General features: G+C 52.1%; 1 protein-coding gene across 1 annotated transcript; it reads left to right on the top strand.

Annotated features, from left to right (window-relative positions):
* Positions 1–5,439: 5,439 nt before the first annotated feature.
* On the top strand, positions 5,440–9,951 carry CX3CL1 (C-X3-C motif chemokine ligand 1). The gene is made up of 3 exons (XM_088536449.1): positions 5,440–5,500; positions 7,744–7,864; positions 8,790–9,951. The coding sequence occupies exons 1-3, from the start codon at positions 5,440–5,442 to the stop codon at positions 9,949–9,951; spliced, it is 1,344 nt and encodes a 447-aa protein (XP_088392575.1).
* The last annotated feature ends 6,782 nt before the right edge of the window (positions 9,952–16,733 follow it).

The raw sequence follows: 16,733 nt of genomic DNA, 5'->3' as shown, positions 1-16,733 counted from the left end.
TGAGGGAGGCGCGAGCGGCCGCGCGGGGAGCGGGACACGGAGCCGCTCGGACCCCCTCGGGACACGGATGAAAAGGAGGGGGCACGAGGCGGTGCTGCTCTGCCGGCGCATGGCGCTGGTGACAAACCACAGGAAGCTCCAGCAATCATGTCTTGCTACTTGCAGGTGCGGGATGCCCGCAAAAGGCACAAATCTGTTTTGCTGTGGTAAAAAATAGGCAACTTTCCCTCTGCTTCAGGCTCACGTGGCAAAGGGCATGTGTGTAAGTCTTAGAAACGCTTTGCTCCAGCAGAAGCCGCTTCCAAAGCCCCTCGTGGTGACCAGGTGCTCCCGGCGGAACAAGGAGCCTGTTTGGACTAAGGGGTGTGCATGGATCTGCCCTGGCCACTTCCATCTGCCAGGCAAAAATATCCCGTGGAAAATCCTGCCCGGTCTGGGGAAATTCCCGGTGCCTGTGCCGTGTCCCTGGGCATGTGACTAAATCAGAGTTTGGCCAATCACTGCTCTCTGGGCCTAGGGAAAAGAAGGGGAAAGAAAGTGAAAATGAGAATGCGCTCCACAGCACACGAAGGCTGGTACCCAAAAACCAGTAGTCTAGGGTTTCTGGAGGGCGGCAGAAGTAGTAGATTCACCCTAAAACATTGGAAGAGCCACTATCCTGCCAGGCTTGGCCAGCTCTGCTCTTCCACAAGCAAATGGTTAGATGCTTGGGTGTATTTTTTTCTGTGTTGTCACTAAATAATGGGAGTTTTCTCAGTGCTCCCTGAAGACTGCTGAAGTCTGGTAATGTGAGGTCTTGGTTGCAAACCCCCTTCGAGAGCTGTTCCTGCAAACTAGTACCTTGAAACACTTCAGGCCACTGTGATTGAGCCCCCAGGGGGACCCAAGACCCAGTTTTGGTGGCCAGAACTATGGTCCCTTCATCTGCTTAATATGAGAGACATCCATGGCCTCAATCGGAGCTGCAGCTGCATCTACCTTCCCTTCCCAGGGCATTGAACCTTTGGGAGCAGCCCTTCCCTGGAAATGCATTTACTTTAAAATACTTTAGCTTTCAATGTGGGGCAAAAAAAAAAAAAAAATCCCTACTGAGCTTGCCTGTCCAGAAGGTCACAAAAACCACCAGAAAAAGGTACTTTTTGAAGTTGTACTGCAGTGAAACACAGCAGCCTCACACCCTTCTGCCAGTGCCAAGGCAGGATGTTTATCCCCATCCACGTGCTGTGCTTCTGGAGACAGGAAATGCTACAATAGCACTGAAATCATCGCGGCTGCCCGGCCCCCGCACCGCTCCGGCGCTGGGACAAGCTGGAGAGAGGCTCCAAGGGGAATCCCAGCCGTGCGGGGCCCAGCAACACATCCCGGTCCCTTTTCAGTGTCACAGCGCTTGGGACGAGGGACGGCTCCTCATTCTCTAGCCATGGGAAGGAAGCAGGGGCTGCGTCTCTGTATTTAGCATGGAAACGTTTGCCGAGGAAATGGCAGGAGCTGCAGCGCGGCATTGCTTGCTGCGGCAAGAAGCGGTGGCCCGCGGGCAAGTCGGCTCTTGCATCAGATGCTCAGCTTCATTTTGAGACATGGGTTCCGGGTGCCCAACAGTGGGTTTTGTTGCTGAGCTGTGGACTCTGGTAGGGAAAATGAGGCCTGTGCTGAAGTTTGTGGTTGTGCTTTAGGTTTAGGATTTGGGAATCGTGGGAGGGGATCCAGCTGGCTCACCCGGCCCTCAGCTTCTCTCCATGATTTTAGATGAGCCCACGGTGACCAGGACACTGCAGCTCTTGTTCTGCAAACCCTCAAGCTCAGTCTAGTCCCAGGCTTTTTCTGAGCATCTTGGAGCTGCTTTCCTAGGTGAGACCTAACCCTCGGGCGAGGAGACGGCTGAGTTTTAGAAGCAGAGCCCTGCAGAAAGTTGCTGAATATCTTTCAATCCCAGGTAAATGCTCGCTTGGACCAGCCCACTCTGGATGTAGACACATGTAGGATGCACAGGACTGGGCTGCAGAGTCTCCGTTCAGGCCGGTGGAGGGGCCCTGGGAGAACTAGATCCAAACAGATTTTCTCCCCAGTATCCCAAGTAAGCGGCTGTTGGAGCTGCAGCTCCACTGCAGGAGCAGAGCTGCGACTCCTGCTCCCCCTCTTCTGCCGGTGGCCGCAGTGATCCTTGTTGGATCGCTTGCCTTGCAGGCACCGATGGATCGCGGCATCGGGACATCTCTCCAGGCCACACGCACTTAGTAAGAGAGCTCAGGCCCCAGCTGGAGCCCAGCCCTGCTCCTTTGCCTTCGCTGGGAAGCAGCCCTCAATGTCACCCATGTCCTGCGTCCCGCGAGGAGCCTTCCGTACCTCCTGCTGCGGGACAGAGCTCCGTGCACTGGACACTGCCCCTTGAGCCCAAATGGGCTCTACTTTGCAGGAAAGGAGGAAAAACATCATGCCCAGAGAAGTGAAAGCTTGTGCGGCCTCCCCCACTGTTTTTATACACAGCGTTTTCCAACTCAAGCAGTTTTGCAAAACCACGAGGTGCTTCCAAGTAGTATTTGCTTCATCCCTGGAGGAGCTGCTGAATACGGACAATCCCAAACAGCTGCTCCTCATTTCCTGCCTTTTCCTTTAACGTGAGAAAACGCTACCAAAAAGATCTTCTGGATTCCCTGGCTTTTACTGTATTCATGGCTTAATGTACAGCATAGGGTGAGGGAGTTTCCAAAATGAGAGGTCACCTTTGACTCCAACAAGGGCTCTCCTGAGGCCGATGCTTGTGGCCTTGTGTGGGACAGCTGAGGTGGTTGGATCAGGAGCCTGGGGAGTCTCTCAGCTCTGGGCATGGGTGTCCTGCAAGGCCAGTGGTGGTAGCTGCAGGACAGCAGAATGGCAAACAAGAAGGGCCAAGGAACGTGCATTTCTAACATGGAAGCACCCTGAAAAAGGACCTGATCTTAGGGTCATTTGCTGCTTCGGACACAACTCTTCTTCTCCTTGCATATTGCTTTTGAACCAAGTTCAAGGTGCTTTCTACCTGGGTGGCTCAAGTCTCAGAGTCCTTTTCCAAGTGTCGCGGTTCGAGTCCGGGGTTGGTTATCCAGCCCCGAGCGTGACGGTGCTCAGCGCCTTAGGCGTGAGCTGTCTGCCCAGACGCCGTCAAGGCTGTCGCGGGCTGTGCACTGGGCAAACATCAATTCCAATGGCCTGTGCCCTGTTGCTTCTCCTTCTCCGTTTTCACCTTCGTAATAACCAAGAGGAGTCTCCTCTGGATTCAAGTCTTCCTACACGGGCTCCCTGGCGTTGAGCTTTTCAGGGCTGTGAACGACCTGAGGGAAGTGTGGGGAGATGATGCGGCTGGTGTGGCGGAGGGACGTGTGTGCCATGAGCTGGGAGGGTGGGCCTGGAGCTACGATGCCAGTTGTAGCTGTCACCGCTTGCTGGAGCTGCCCAGTCCTAGCTGAGCTGCTTGCCATGCCTCTGTGGCTGCGGCTTGGTGGCATCTGTAGGGCTTGGTGGCCTGGAGCCGTTGGCCGCCGATGCTTTGCTGTGCCCCATGGAGTCCCCACGCGGCAGCTCTCCAGGCAGTGCCCTGCACCTCTACACGCTGCCATTTCCCTTTGCAGGTGCTGCCTCCAAATGCAGCTCCCGAGCTTGCTGGGAAGAGCTTCGGCTGCCGGGAGGCAGATGTCCTGGAGCCACAAAGGCCCCGAGCAGCACAGAGCAGCAGCAGCAGCGCCCTGAGCGCAGGGAAGGAGCTGCCAGAGCGCTGTGTGCACTTCAACCCGCGCAACCCGCCCTGGCGCACGCCTCTCCTAATAACACCCACCTGACCACCTCATGCCATGCCTTAGGTATTTATTTCTTCAGTCTTATCTGTTTGCAGAAGGCGGATAACCTTTTTTTTTTTTTTTTAGGTGAAATGTGAGCTTCGCTTTATGCTGTTGAGACAAGCAGCCAGGGTGTGCAGCCTCAGGCAACACCATTTTCCGGAATAAAAACTTCCTGCAAAGCTGCGCTGAGCCTGAAGTCCTTTAGGGCTCCCGTTTAGGGAAGCGGGGTAGCAAAGTGTCTGCATGGGTATGGCATTTTCTATTCTGACTGGATCAAACAGACTAGTGCAAGTTGTTTAAACATTTTAAAGACTTTTTAAATGTCTTCGAAAAGGGGGCTTTGCTATCTAGAACAATAGGCTGAATAGACAAAGGCAGAATCAGCAGCCAGGAGTATTGTCTTTAGAAAATTGATCTCATAGGAATTGTGAGGGTTTTGCTCTGTTTGGTAAAAATAAAAAATAAATTAAAACAAACAAACAAAGAAACAGAAATCCATCACTAGAATCGTTGAAATTTCCCATGACTCAGAGAAGCCAAATTTCCACCAGAGAGAACAGGAAATATTTTCTCGCCTAAGAAATCTCTGGGGAAAGGAAAAAAAAAACACAGAAATTTCAGGGAGAGTCACATTGTCTCAAACTTGATCTTATCTGTGTCTTTCAGTGGCAGGAGATGACAAGGGAATTTTTTCATGGATTCAGCTAAGACCTGGGACATACAGGAGAAAGGGTGCAGGATGTGATTTCATACATCCACTTCACATCTGACTTTTTGCAGATACCGGGCTTCCCCTAAACAGATCCTGTTGATTCCAGCACCTGGGACCTGTTACCCTGCAGGAACTTAGTGCCTAATACCTTGTCTGATAGCAGAGGTGAGGGCTGAATTAGCAGATGCCCAAGAAACAAGAAGACGGCTGAGGTCAAACCAAAGACGAGCTCGTAGCTGCATCTGTTTAAGGGTGACCAAGCGGGCATGGGGCTCTCAGGTGTCCCTGGAGAGCTCCTCACATCCCGTTATCCCCACAGCCTTATCCCTGCGGTTGTGGCTTGGGGAGGCCACCGAGTCTCTCAGCTCACAGCTTCATTCCAGCTTGCGACGCTGATGAGCAAATGGTACCTGGTGCTTCTGTTCTTAGAGGGCTTCCAAAAAGAGCTGCTTTTGTGTAAATCAGGGTAAATCAGAGGTGGTGTCAGGGAATCGTGAGTTGGAGTTAGGGGAAACCCTTTTGAGTCTAAGGAAAACAATGGCTGTTTGGGTGAGAGACACCCTAGGAAGATGGAGCAGCTGGTCCCTAAAATTTCCTTCCAGGCTTTCAGTGATTTGGGTGCTATAAAAAGCTCGTGTAGTTTTGCTGGGGAATTCCAGGAGTTGTTTAGCTCCTGAATACAAGAACTTTTCCCTCCCCGTCCCCGCTTTCCCCCCGCCTCCTGTCGTCACTGAGAGATGCGTGAGGGGGAGCTAAGTAACACTTGGGATTGCAGGCAGCATTATAAAGCCTCGGTATGAGCCGCAGCGTCCGGATTGCTGCGGAGGCAAGAATTAACCGGGAAAACTAACTGGGAAAACTAACTGGGAAAACTAACCTTCTCCGGGCAGCCTTCCTTCCCGCAGATCGCAGAACATGAGGGCGGTTTCCCTGCAGGTCCTCCTTGCGCTGAAGCTCCTGGGGACCCTGACTGAAGGTAACTCCGCTTTGAGCGCTCGGTGCTGCGCGGGAGAGCGGTGATGTTTGTACAGCGGGTGGTGGAGCACGCGGGGCGGGGAAGCCTCCTGCTGAGACAGCTCAGAGGTGTAAGGAACAACGTCCCTTCGCTGGCCGGGGGGACCCTTTTCCAGGAACAGGTTGTGTATTTTAGGAAGTGGAAGAGGGAGGCTTCAACAATATTCCTCGCGGTACAGCAGGCTGTGCAGCCCCTTGTTAACTGTTTGTGCCGAGTATAGGTGGGAGGGTCGTTGCAGAGACTTTCTCAGGGTCACTAATAGAAGAGAAGCATAAAGTGCCCCTGCCCAGGGGGGCACAAGCGCAAATGCCACAAGCGCTGCCAGGTGTCCGTCTGCAGGGGCAGCAGGGCTGGCGGCGCCGGCGCCCCGGCCTGGGGATGTCCCCCGCAGCTGTGGCCGCTGCGGATGCTCTCCCGGTGCACGTGCATCGCCCGGTCCCCTTGCGGGGGCAGCCTGCAGGACAGCAGCGGGATGCGTTTCTCCCAGGCTGATCTCAGCTTAAGGGCTCTGGATCAGGGATTGCCCCACGACAGCAGCAATTAAGCAGGGCTGAGAGCCAAGATAGCAGCTGACTTCTCAGCAACACGGGCAAAACTGGACTTTGCCTCCAATGAGGGGACAGTGTGGGAAGGGAAAGAGGCAGAAAGCCCTTAAGATCTGCCCTGTTCCCCTACTGCCACCAGATGAGAGGAGTGGGGACAGCCCAAAGGAGAGCTGGGGATGGAGATCCCTCCTCTCCTCACACCTCCATCCCGGTACCTCTGCATCCCTGGCCTTTGTTGAATGCAGCCCTTTGGATAGAGCTCGGAGGTGTGGGGCTGCCTGTCCTGGGAGGACAGAGGACACCAGGACTGGTCCTGCTCTCCCTGGGACCGTTTGTGTTCCGTAAGCTCTGGGGACTTCCTCATAGCTGTGGCTCTGCAACTCTGCCCCCCTTGGAAGGTGTTTTCCAAGCTCCTCCACTCTGGAGTTGGGTTTGGGAGACGTAGGGATTGAAATGTTCTCCTGCATGTTTGGGTTTCATGGGATTTGACAGGGACTTCTTTGCAGCCACCGCTTTCCCCAGTAAATGGAGCCAAAGACGCTGGCCAGACCCCCCAAGCTCCAAGTGTGTTGCTGGACTGATGCTCACTCTTGTACCCAACAGCTGGATCATTCCCAACCAAACTTACCCAAATTCACCCGGGAATGGGAGATGGTGTTTAGTAGAAGCAACATGATTTAAACCAACCTCCAGCTCTTTCCTTCACAGTGGACTCTGGCAAAGTCAGGACTTGTTTTTCTAAGTTTGTCCCCCTGGGCCATAAGAGATAAATTGCCACGCTGTGTTGCCTAACTACTCTGTGAGGCAGAAACACTACGGGGCTGCCATGAATTCTTCCCAAGGTGGGACTGGCTGTTTGCTTTTGCTGAATCAAGTGGGATTTTATTTTTATCCTTTGCAAAGTGCAAACTAGGTTTGCTAGTGGAGTGGACAATGTAAGTCTGGTGAGAAATCGTGCTGTGGCTTTGGAGCTGCACTCTGGAGATATCCCTGTTTACATAAAAGCTATGAAAGCGACATATCCTTCCCCTAAAGATCCTTTCTTTGTGCCTTTTCTCCAAGTCCAAGTGTCCAAGTAACTGTTTAACAACCAGGCTCAACAGAAGTAAAATGTCTGCTTGAGGAGGAGGACCAACAAGGGGAAGAAATGGAGCTGATGGAGAAATAGATCCACCCTCTGATCTGCTCTGCCTGCCTCAGCAGAGCTGGTTGCTGACACCTGTAGTAGGTCTTTGGGGGTAAAGAAATCAGTCTTGTGGGAGCTGTGCTAAGACTGGCCGTCCTGTCTCGCAGCTAACCTGTGTGGAGGGCTACCAGAGAGAAACATGGAGGAGAAATGGCATTTCTAGGGCAACTACTGCTCCCAAGTTTCCCCAGCAGTCCCTGCATGTCCTTTCTAAGGCAAACTGTGTGTCATGACCCCAACAGTTTTCACTTCGTATTTTTAGGTCATCTGGCTTGTTTGGATGATTCCAATAATCATAGCCTTGACAGGATTTGTGTTCATTTATTTCCCTGCTCATTTTAGCAGAGATTGCAAACTTCCACGGCAAGGTTTGGACTCCTACATGGAGAATAAGGGGGAAAAAAAAAAAAGTGTTGATTTTTATTGTGTCTAATGACAGACCAATGCTTAATATGTTCAAATTTTTATTTCAGGACAACCTAAAGCATCTCTGAAGTGTTCAAAGGAGTGCCGTCATTTTACATCCGCAATTCCCGAGAGGAGGATAAAAAGCTACCGCAGGACTGAACCACAGTGCTTCAAGCAGGGCGTCATGTAAGTGCCATCCTATGCCCCAGTCCCCCTGCGACACCCACTGCTAACGCAGATAACCTGTCAGCCAAAAACTCTTTTTTTTTGTTTAAACAAGGAGCATTCTGGAAACAGAGTAAAGGCTGGTATTTATTTGGAAGATGTTTTATTTTTCTTTATTTCCCTATTTAAAAACTTACAGCCCCTGAGTGAGATTGGGGCCCAAACTGCACTGGTTTCTGTCCACACACACAGTGAGACTGTCACTGTCAGGAGTGATAAATACGCGAGGAAAAGAACTGATGAAAGTACACATTGGTGGAATGGGGGTAGTGCAAGCACACAGAGAGAGTTAGAGTTCACATGTTACTGTGAAAGTAGGCATTTTTGGTGGAAAAAGATTCAGAGCCAGTTGCTTTTCTGGATAAAACAAATAAAGAAACAAAAAACGCTACCTTTTTTCCCCAGAATAATTGTCTTCTTTCACTTACCCTGAGAGTGAGGCACCATCAGGATGACTTTATTTCAGCTCAAGAGGTTGCTCCAAAGTGAGCCTGCTCAGAAAATGCCTCTATCTCTCACGAAAATATAAGCATTTTGTTTTCTTGCGTTCATACCCAAGTGCCTGCCAAGCTTCTTGGTTCGTAGTGATGAAAACAAACACATCTGAGCAATGGAAGAATGATTTTGAAAGAGAAAGTCTGTGCAGAGGAAGCCTCTCATGTTCAACGGCTCATGACTGACTTAGATATCTAATTAAGGCATTTGCCCTGCCCATAAATAACCCATCCCACCCAGGTAGTTTAACTATGGTAGAAGGTTCACAGTGTCCATGTTTACCAGCATATCTGGGTGCTTTTTGTGCCACAGCGATAGACTAAGTCAGTGTTTTCTGCATCTAGTAAGTGGGTACTTCTAGTAAGTGGATACCTTTTTATTTTCACTTCAGATTTACTACTCAGAAGAACATAGAGGTGTGTGCAAATCCAGGAGAGGACTGGGTGAAGAAGACCATAAAGAAATTGGACCAGAAAAAGGCCTCTGTGGCATCGCCACTTCCACATGCTGCCACTTCAGCAGCCTTGCCAGAAGATCCTGGCATTTTCCACAAGCAGGTTGGTCTGAGGATAACAGCTCCATCTCAAGTCACTGCTCCAACCAGTACTTCTCAAGGGGTGGGCACGCCACTTTTGGACGATATAAATGCTCCTACTCTCAAGACAGAAGTGTCCAACAAACCCACACAAGGCACACTCACTACGCAGGTTCCCGCAGCATTATCCCCTGGGATATGGGATATTGGTGCCGACTCTGAAATGAGCTCAGAAGTAAACAGCAATTCCACAAAAGCTGCTGCACCTTCAACAACCTTTGCAAGAGGCACAGGCCCAAACCAATCCCTGGCTCCTGTGCAGGGCTTTGAGAACTCGGTAGGATCTGTAGAACACGCAGGATACACCACAAACGCTACAGCTCAGGTTCCAGACATGACTTCTCCTATTTTGAATTCAGACCCTGTGTCCATTACCAAAGCACCAGACCATTCTGTAGGTTCCACGGATGGATCCCTTGGCCCTACAAGTGCAAGAGCTAACACGTCAGACTCTGCTTCCACGCGTTTTCATTCAGATCTTCCCTCCATCCTAGGTAATACTGACATTATCACAACGCCGACAACACCTTTTCCAGAAGCTACTTCAGTTTCTTCTTTAAACTCCACAGCTGTCAAAAACGAAGGTCATTCTGACCCCCCCAACAAGGTTTTCCATTCCTGGACAGATGCGTTTGATACTAGAACCCCTGAACATTCATCAGGAAAGCAGGCTGTTCCAGATACACCAACTTTTACCAGTCAAGCGTTCTCAGGCCAAGCTAGAGCATGGTTGACCACAGAAAAAACAAATGCTCGACCTTTTCCCAGCCTCCTGCCGAGATCCCAAATGCCCTTTGTCATCTCAGCTTGCCTGGCAGGTGGTATGATTGCTTGCAGCACTGCTGCTGTGTGGCTGTATAAAAAGTTTGGACCCAAGAAAGCAGCAGTGCCAATGGAAATGGTACAGGGCTTGCTGTACTGTCAGGAGAGATCTCAAGCCAGCATCTATCCAGTGTAAGTGACCTGATGGCTTCCTGGCATGGACGGGTGTTGTAGAGCTCCTTCGCGCTGTGCAGGAAAGCTACGTGCAAGCTGGTCTGATGACAAGTGCAAAGCAAAGCAGGGAATGCAAATACCAGTGGTTTTGTGGTTTGAGTTTTTTTTTTCTTTTCAGAGCAGAGTGCCTAAAAGAAAAAACCTCTAAGTTGCCATTAACCAAACCACTTGGGGTTTATGGGGAATAAATGATAAGCTCTTTTCTTTCTGGTACTGGTTATGTATGAAGTACACTGCTGTTCTAGAGCTGCTTGGATGGTTTTTGCCAGCTGATGAGTCATGGCGAGTTTCCACACTGGTGCTGGGAATTTTTCTGTCTTTCCTCACAACCCAGGTGAGGAACCACTCGCCCACCCCAGCAGCCTCGGGCAGAGCGCTCTGCCACACTGAGCAATCTTAATGACAAAACACGGATTTTTGCACTTTGGGTCACTTCTGTGTCAGACCACGATGGAGGTTGTCAGTCGGGGGGTGCTGGCTCTCCAGGCCTGACTAAATACCCCACTCACTCCTGCTGGAGCCCAACTTTTCAGGCGAAGGAGATTGAAACTGAATCTAATTTGCCTACATAGATAGGGAGCTGAAGATTGAAGCTAGAGGTTTTAGTCTCAGAGATGCTGGCAGCGCACAGGTTATCTCCTGCTCAAAACTAGACTTCTGGTCCCCAGAATGGCTGGGGGCAGCTGCATTTATGGATGTAGATGACACCTGGTTTTGGTGAATCCGGGCACCTGCTTCTCCCAGCAGAGGTACCCCCTGGCCAGCCGTGCCCGGCACCAGGCAGGTAACGAGGGTGAGCTGAATAACCCCATGTGGAAGCAGAACTGTTGTAAACCAGAGAACTCTGCAGAGAAATCCGAGGAGCCCCAATAACTTTGCTACTGCTGGAGGGTTTTTTGCTGTTTTGCTGTTTAGCAAGCACAAAAGTCAGGAAATACATTACTGGAGTTGCGAAATGCAGTTCTGGATTAGCAATGCAGGAATTATCCCACTGCAGCACTTATCTTCCTTTCCGTGCCATATTCTGTCTCTGGAAATGGGCACTTTTCCTGATCCAAAAGAAGGCATAAAAAGTCTGTTCGTGGTCCTACACTTTGGTCTCATTTTAGCTTTTTTTGCAGAGCATCGATCATGGGGCTATTAAAACACTGAAACACGAACAGTGCTATTTTTAAACCTGGTTTGTTTCTAATTTTCACACATCTAGACACAGCTGTAAGCCCCATCTTCTACCTGGGGCCAGTGCCTGGAGGCCCTTATGTAACATTCAGTCCTGATTACCACACTACGAATTTTGCCTCAGCATGTAAAGAGGGGATCTCATCCTGCAGTGATTGACTTCAGCTGATCACATCTCAGAGTGTAAATATTCATGTAGAACAAGAAAGCTATATAGATAGGACAGCTTTATATATACATATGTATATATATAAAATCAACAAGATGCTCAAGGCAAAGAACCAGCTGTAAAGCATAGCTAGGGAAAGGTTTGGGTCCGGCAGATACCACCTTCAGGGAATCCTCCCAGTTCTCAGCGTGGAAACGACGGACTGCAACAGCGCTTGGTCTCCGATTACTCCCCCAGCTGGGAAGTTGTGGCCTTGCAGTTTAGGGAACATTGCTATAGCATTATTTTTGTATTAAATATGAGAAATGTTATTTTTGTAGCAAAGTTTGGCAGTGATGCAGGCAGCATCCTCTTCTGACGAGTGGGGACAGGTAAAACTATGGTCCCTCTGGATAGCATAGCAAAGGGAACGGACAGTGGTTTTCCAGGGGTTTTCTTCCATCAAAGCAAAACAGATGTGAGCAAAGGCCCCAGCGGTGGTGCAGCAATGAAGCTGCCCCGCTACAGAGTGGCTGTAGGATGGAGATTCCAGCTGCTACGGGCCCGCTGGCACCCAGTGCAGGGGGCACTGTGCTGTGCACTGGACATTGGAAAAGCACACGGTGAATGTAGCTGTTTGCTGCTTGTAGGCAACAGGCTCAGAAACTCGGAGCCTGTAAATACTATCAATTCACAGCATTTAAGCTTTAATCTGCTCCAGAGAGCAGTGGATGTTATGAGCTCTGATACATTTGTGTGTTGAGTGCATTATGTATTTTCTGTATTGCGTTTTTAAGTACAAGGTAATAAAATTCTTCTGTTAAAAGTGCTGTGTCCAGGCTGGATAACTAGGTCTAGGGCCCACAGAGTTACAGAGAAGGCTGTGTGAGATCGAGTGAGACGAGGGGACTTCCAGCACTGCTAGATGGCAGAGCCAGCAGCAGCGACACAGCCAAGTGATTGCTCCATCTCTTTAACGTTTATGGCCTCCAGGCTTGCCAAGAATCTTTTCTCACAGAGGAGCATTTCTAATCCTGCCAAGGCAAAGCAGCCAGCATCCCGCGGGAAAAAGCTTTGCTCCAGCTCGCTCCTGTAAGGAGGAATCAAAAAGCCAAGGACCGTGCCAGGACGCTCTCCACCCCCAGCCAGGCCCTGGGCTACGCTCACCTCTGACGCTGAGGAGAAGTGGCAAAGGTGATGACGTGGGGGCATCCCGGCGCTGCTGGCAGAAGTGGTTTGGGAGGAATTAGGGCTTTCCTTGCTGAAGTGAGGCGCCCTGCGGACATATCCTCAGCAGACATGGACTGCGACTCCAGCTCCTCTCCAGCGGACGCGCTCCTGGGCAAATCCAGGACGGGAGGTTCCGCAAGGAGGTGGCCAGGTCAAAATAACTTCCTGTGAATGATTCAGCAGACCTGAAAGGCCATTTTTATAAGAGGCTTTGTGGAAAGATCAGCTTGCTTTTTTCTCCTTCTTTCTGCGCTGTCAGGAATGAGAGCAGACAAGGCAGGGGGAAGCTTTGTAAACATGGCAGTCTGTAACCCCGTGGTGATAAATAACTCCAATATGAGAAGTCAGTGTAAGTACCTTGGGTACCAGAGTACAGGGATGTCACTAGGGCATGTAGAGAAGAACTTAGAAAGGCGGAAGCTTGTCTGGAACTCAGTCTGGCTGTTGTTGTAAAAGAGAACAAAAAACATTTCTACAAAGGCATTAACAAGAAAAGGAGGGCCAAGGAGAATCTCCAGCCTTTATTGGATGCGATGGGGAACATTGTCACCAAGGATGAGGATAAAGCCGAGGTGCTTAATGCCATCTTTGCATCAATCTTTAACCCCCCCCAGCCCCATGCGCATGGAGGGCACAGGTTGCTGCACGAAGGACTCTAGGGACCCCCAGCCCTGAGGGCACAGAGGCCCCGGGGGGGGGCCACAGCGAGGACCACCCGGCACCACACACATGGAGACCTGTAGGGCCCCCCAAGCCTGTGCGAGCGGAGGCCCCAGCGGGCCGTACCGAAGCCTATAGGGCCCCCCAGCCCCGTGCTGGGGTGGTCCCTGGAGGTGGCACGAAGGCCAATAGGGCCCCTCCAGCCCCATGCGCACAGAGGAGGCGAGAGGGCCGTATAAAGTCCCGGAGCGCTGACCCGTCCCCGTTTGCATGGAGGTCCTGTGGGGCCGCACTGAGGCCCATAGTGCCACCCCGGGCTCATGCCCATGGAGGCCACGGGAGGCTGCACAGAGGCCAGGAGGGTCTCCCCGTCCCAGTGCGCAGAGTCCCCGGGGGGCCCCACTTAGGCCCATAGGACATCCCTGCCCCATGCGCATGCAGAACCCAGGGGATGCACAAAAGCCCATAGGGACCACCTGGCCCCATGCCCAAGGAGACGCTGATGGGTCGCACTGAGGCTGGGAGGGACCCACATCCCCGTGCGAAGGGAGGACCCGGGGAGGGTGCACAAAGGCCCCCAGGGCCCATGTGCACGGAGGCCCCAGGGGGTCGGTACGTCCTGCGCGATCTCAGGCGCATGGAGGCACGGAGGGGGGGACTCACAAAGGGCTGTAGGGCCCCCCCTGCGCACGGAGGCCCCATGGGGCCATGTAAAGGCCAGCAGGGCTCCCCGGGAGGCATGGACAAGGAGGCCCTGGCGGGATGCATGAAAGCCCATGGGGCCCCACAGCCCCATGCGCAGAAAGACTCCAGGGGGCCGAACAGGCCCCCCCCACCCCAGTGCACATGGAGGCCCTTGAGGGCTGCACGTAAGCCCGACAGGGCCCCCACCCTGTGCGCACGGAGGCCACAGCGGGTGGCATGGAGGCCAGCATGTGTTTTCATTCCTACTCTCTGCTTTCCAGTTTCCTATTGGAAACAAACAGCAGCGCATGCATTAAACATCTTCCCCAATCTCTCTCTCTTTCTTTTCACTTACGTACCTAAGGATGCCTCTCCATTTTTCTCCTTTAAATGTTCCTTGGGAACCCTAGCATAGTTGTTCCAGTGCTCAGGAATGAACCGTTCTGGTTGGGCTGTCTCCAACTCAAAGGGCAGCACTAAGAACGAACCAGGCAGACTTTCTGGGTTATATTTTGTTTCTTTGTTTTTCAGAATTTGAGCATGACGAGGCTCTACTCCCGATGTGTTGCAGTGCTTCAGGAAGCTGAGCTGCAAGTGAAGAAGCAGCGGGGCTACACACGATGCAGCATTAGGCACTCTTTGAATGACTCTGGCTGCAGCTGAGAAGAAAGCTCTGGGAGTGCAGGAGGGAGAATATGATGCAGATCATACCAGAAAATAAAAAAGAAAAAAAGGGGAAAAAAAAGAAAAAAAATCCTACTGTCCATTTGGAGCTTTTATCCTCCCCTCTCTTCCCTGCCAATAGGGCGGGCCTCCTCATCAAATGAGGAAGATCCTGTGGTTCCACAAACCCATCTAGCTTCTTGTTAGCCCCCTGCTGATCAAGGAACGAAGGGCCCGGGTGCCGAAGAAGCGCGTTCTCCAAGTGTCTCATCATCCACCTGGGAAACAAGAGTGATCTCAGGTGAGACATGCTCTGTCAACCTCCTCTTGGGCTAAAAACCCAGACTCAAAGCTGAAAATTAGACGCTGGTCCACGGCTCTCATTGTCACACTACCTCTGGTCAGAATGTCTCCTCATTTCGGCTTTTGCCAGCCCCAGAGAGCACGTACGTAACAAGGCACACAAGAAGACTCGTCCTCTTCAGGCAGGGGAAGGAGAAGGCCGAGCAATGAAAGACAGTAAACGCATGCCATGGGGAATTCTGGACTGGGCAGAACTGAATTCTACCAGTCACTCTTTCCTCCTAGGATAGAAAAAACAGGCACATGAGAGGAGAAGATGAGAAGTTTCCGTAGCGCACAAAGCAAAGGTGCCATGAACCTCTCTAAGTATTTGCTCTTACCTGACATAAAAAAGTAAATCCGCCTGCTGTCTGGGAACGGTTTTCATGTTCCTCAGCTTCTCCGAGACATCATTCATCTCATACCACGCTCTGTTACTGGCCTGCAAATAAAGGCTGCCATGCCTCTAGCGCAACTGCATGCTTGGGACAGGAAAACCAGGACAGAACAGAACCACAAGTCAAAGGAGACCTGTGACGAGCACTTTCCCCTGACGAACAGTGCTTGCCAGTCACGTGCTGGGGCAAGCTTCCCTTCCCCAGCACAGATTCTGCCCTGCAAGCGATGCTACCTTGGTGAAGCAGAAATAGTGTCCTGCGCGACCGCCGGCACCGCTGTGCACCAGGATACGCGCTGTGCGCTCGCATACACGAGTAGAGGACGGGTTCTCCAACTGGCTGAGACATTTATGCTCAAGGGTCCAAATACTCGGGATAGCTCACATCCTGAAGACAGAGCAGAAAGAAGCAAAAGTCATCCAGAAATGCTTTAGGAAAGAGATGGAGAAAAACACTTCTAAGAACACCGGGCTGGAAGCTTGGACAGACATTTCTGCTTCTTCTGACGTCGCCCTTCCCAGAGGCAACATTTCACCACTTCCATTGCAGAATCAGTGCAAAATTAACAGGCTGGGAAGGCAAGGTGGAGGAGGTAGCCTTTGCGTGAGAGAGTAACTGGAACATATGGAGCTCAACACAGGGGAGGATGAAGCACGAGTCGGGAGCCTGGGGGTGAGGATTAAAGGGCGGGCCAGCAGGGGCAAGGGCTGTGGGTGTTTACTAGAGGCCTCCCGACCAGGGGGATGAAGCGGATGAGGCCTTCTGCAGGCAGCTGCAGGAAGCCTCACGAGCACAGGCCCTGCTCCTTCTGAGCGCCTCCATCCCCGCTGCTGCCTGCTGGGATGAGCACAAGGCTCGGGACAGACAGCCCAGGAGGTTCCTGCAGAACACTGCAGATACCTTCTTGATGCGGGTGGTAGATGAGCCGAGAGGGGAGCTGCTAGACGTGATCCTAACAAACAGAGCTCATCTAGCTGGATGTGTGCAGGCTGGGGGGAGTCTTGGCTGCAGGGCTCCCCTGGCCTCATGCACAGGGAGGCCTGGATAAAGGCTCGTAGGGCCCTCCCGCTCCCACTGCGCGCGGAGGCCCCAGGAGGCCACACGAGAGCCCGTAGGGCTCCCACCGGCCTAGTGTGAATGGGAGGGCCACATGAAAGCCCATTGGCCACCCAGCCCAGTGCGCACGGAGGCCCCGGAATGCCATACCAACGCCCGAAGGTCCCCGACATCCCTGTGCGCACGCAGGCCCCAGGAGGCCTCACAAAAGCCCATAGGGCCCTCCCAGGCCCAGCGCACACTCAGGCCCCGGCAGGCCACACAAAAGCCCATACGCTGCACCCGGCCCAGCCCGCACAGAAGCCCGTAGGGCCTGCAGGCCTGGTTCGCATGGAAGCCCTGGGAGGCCACACAAAAACCCATAGGGTCCCCCGGCCACATGCG

This window comes from Tinamus guttatus, unplaced genomic scaffold (genome assembly GCF_059628265.1).
Source record: "Tinamus guttatus ecotype Peru unplaced genomic scaffold, ASM5962826v1 Tinamus_guttatus_pri_ptg000674l, whole genome shotgun sequence".
Taxonomy (NCBI): domain Eukaryota; kingdom Metazoa; phylum Chordata; class Aves; order Tinamiformes; family Tinamidae; genus Tinamus; species Tinamus guttatus.
The sequence above is the reverse complement of the archived record's forward strand: the minus strand, read 5'-3'. Positions and strand labels throughout refer to the sequence as shown.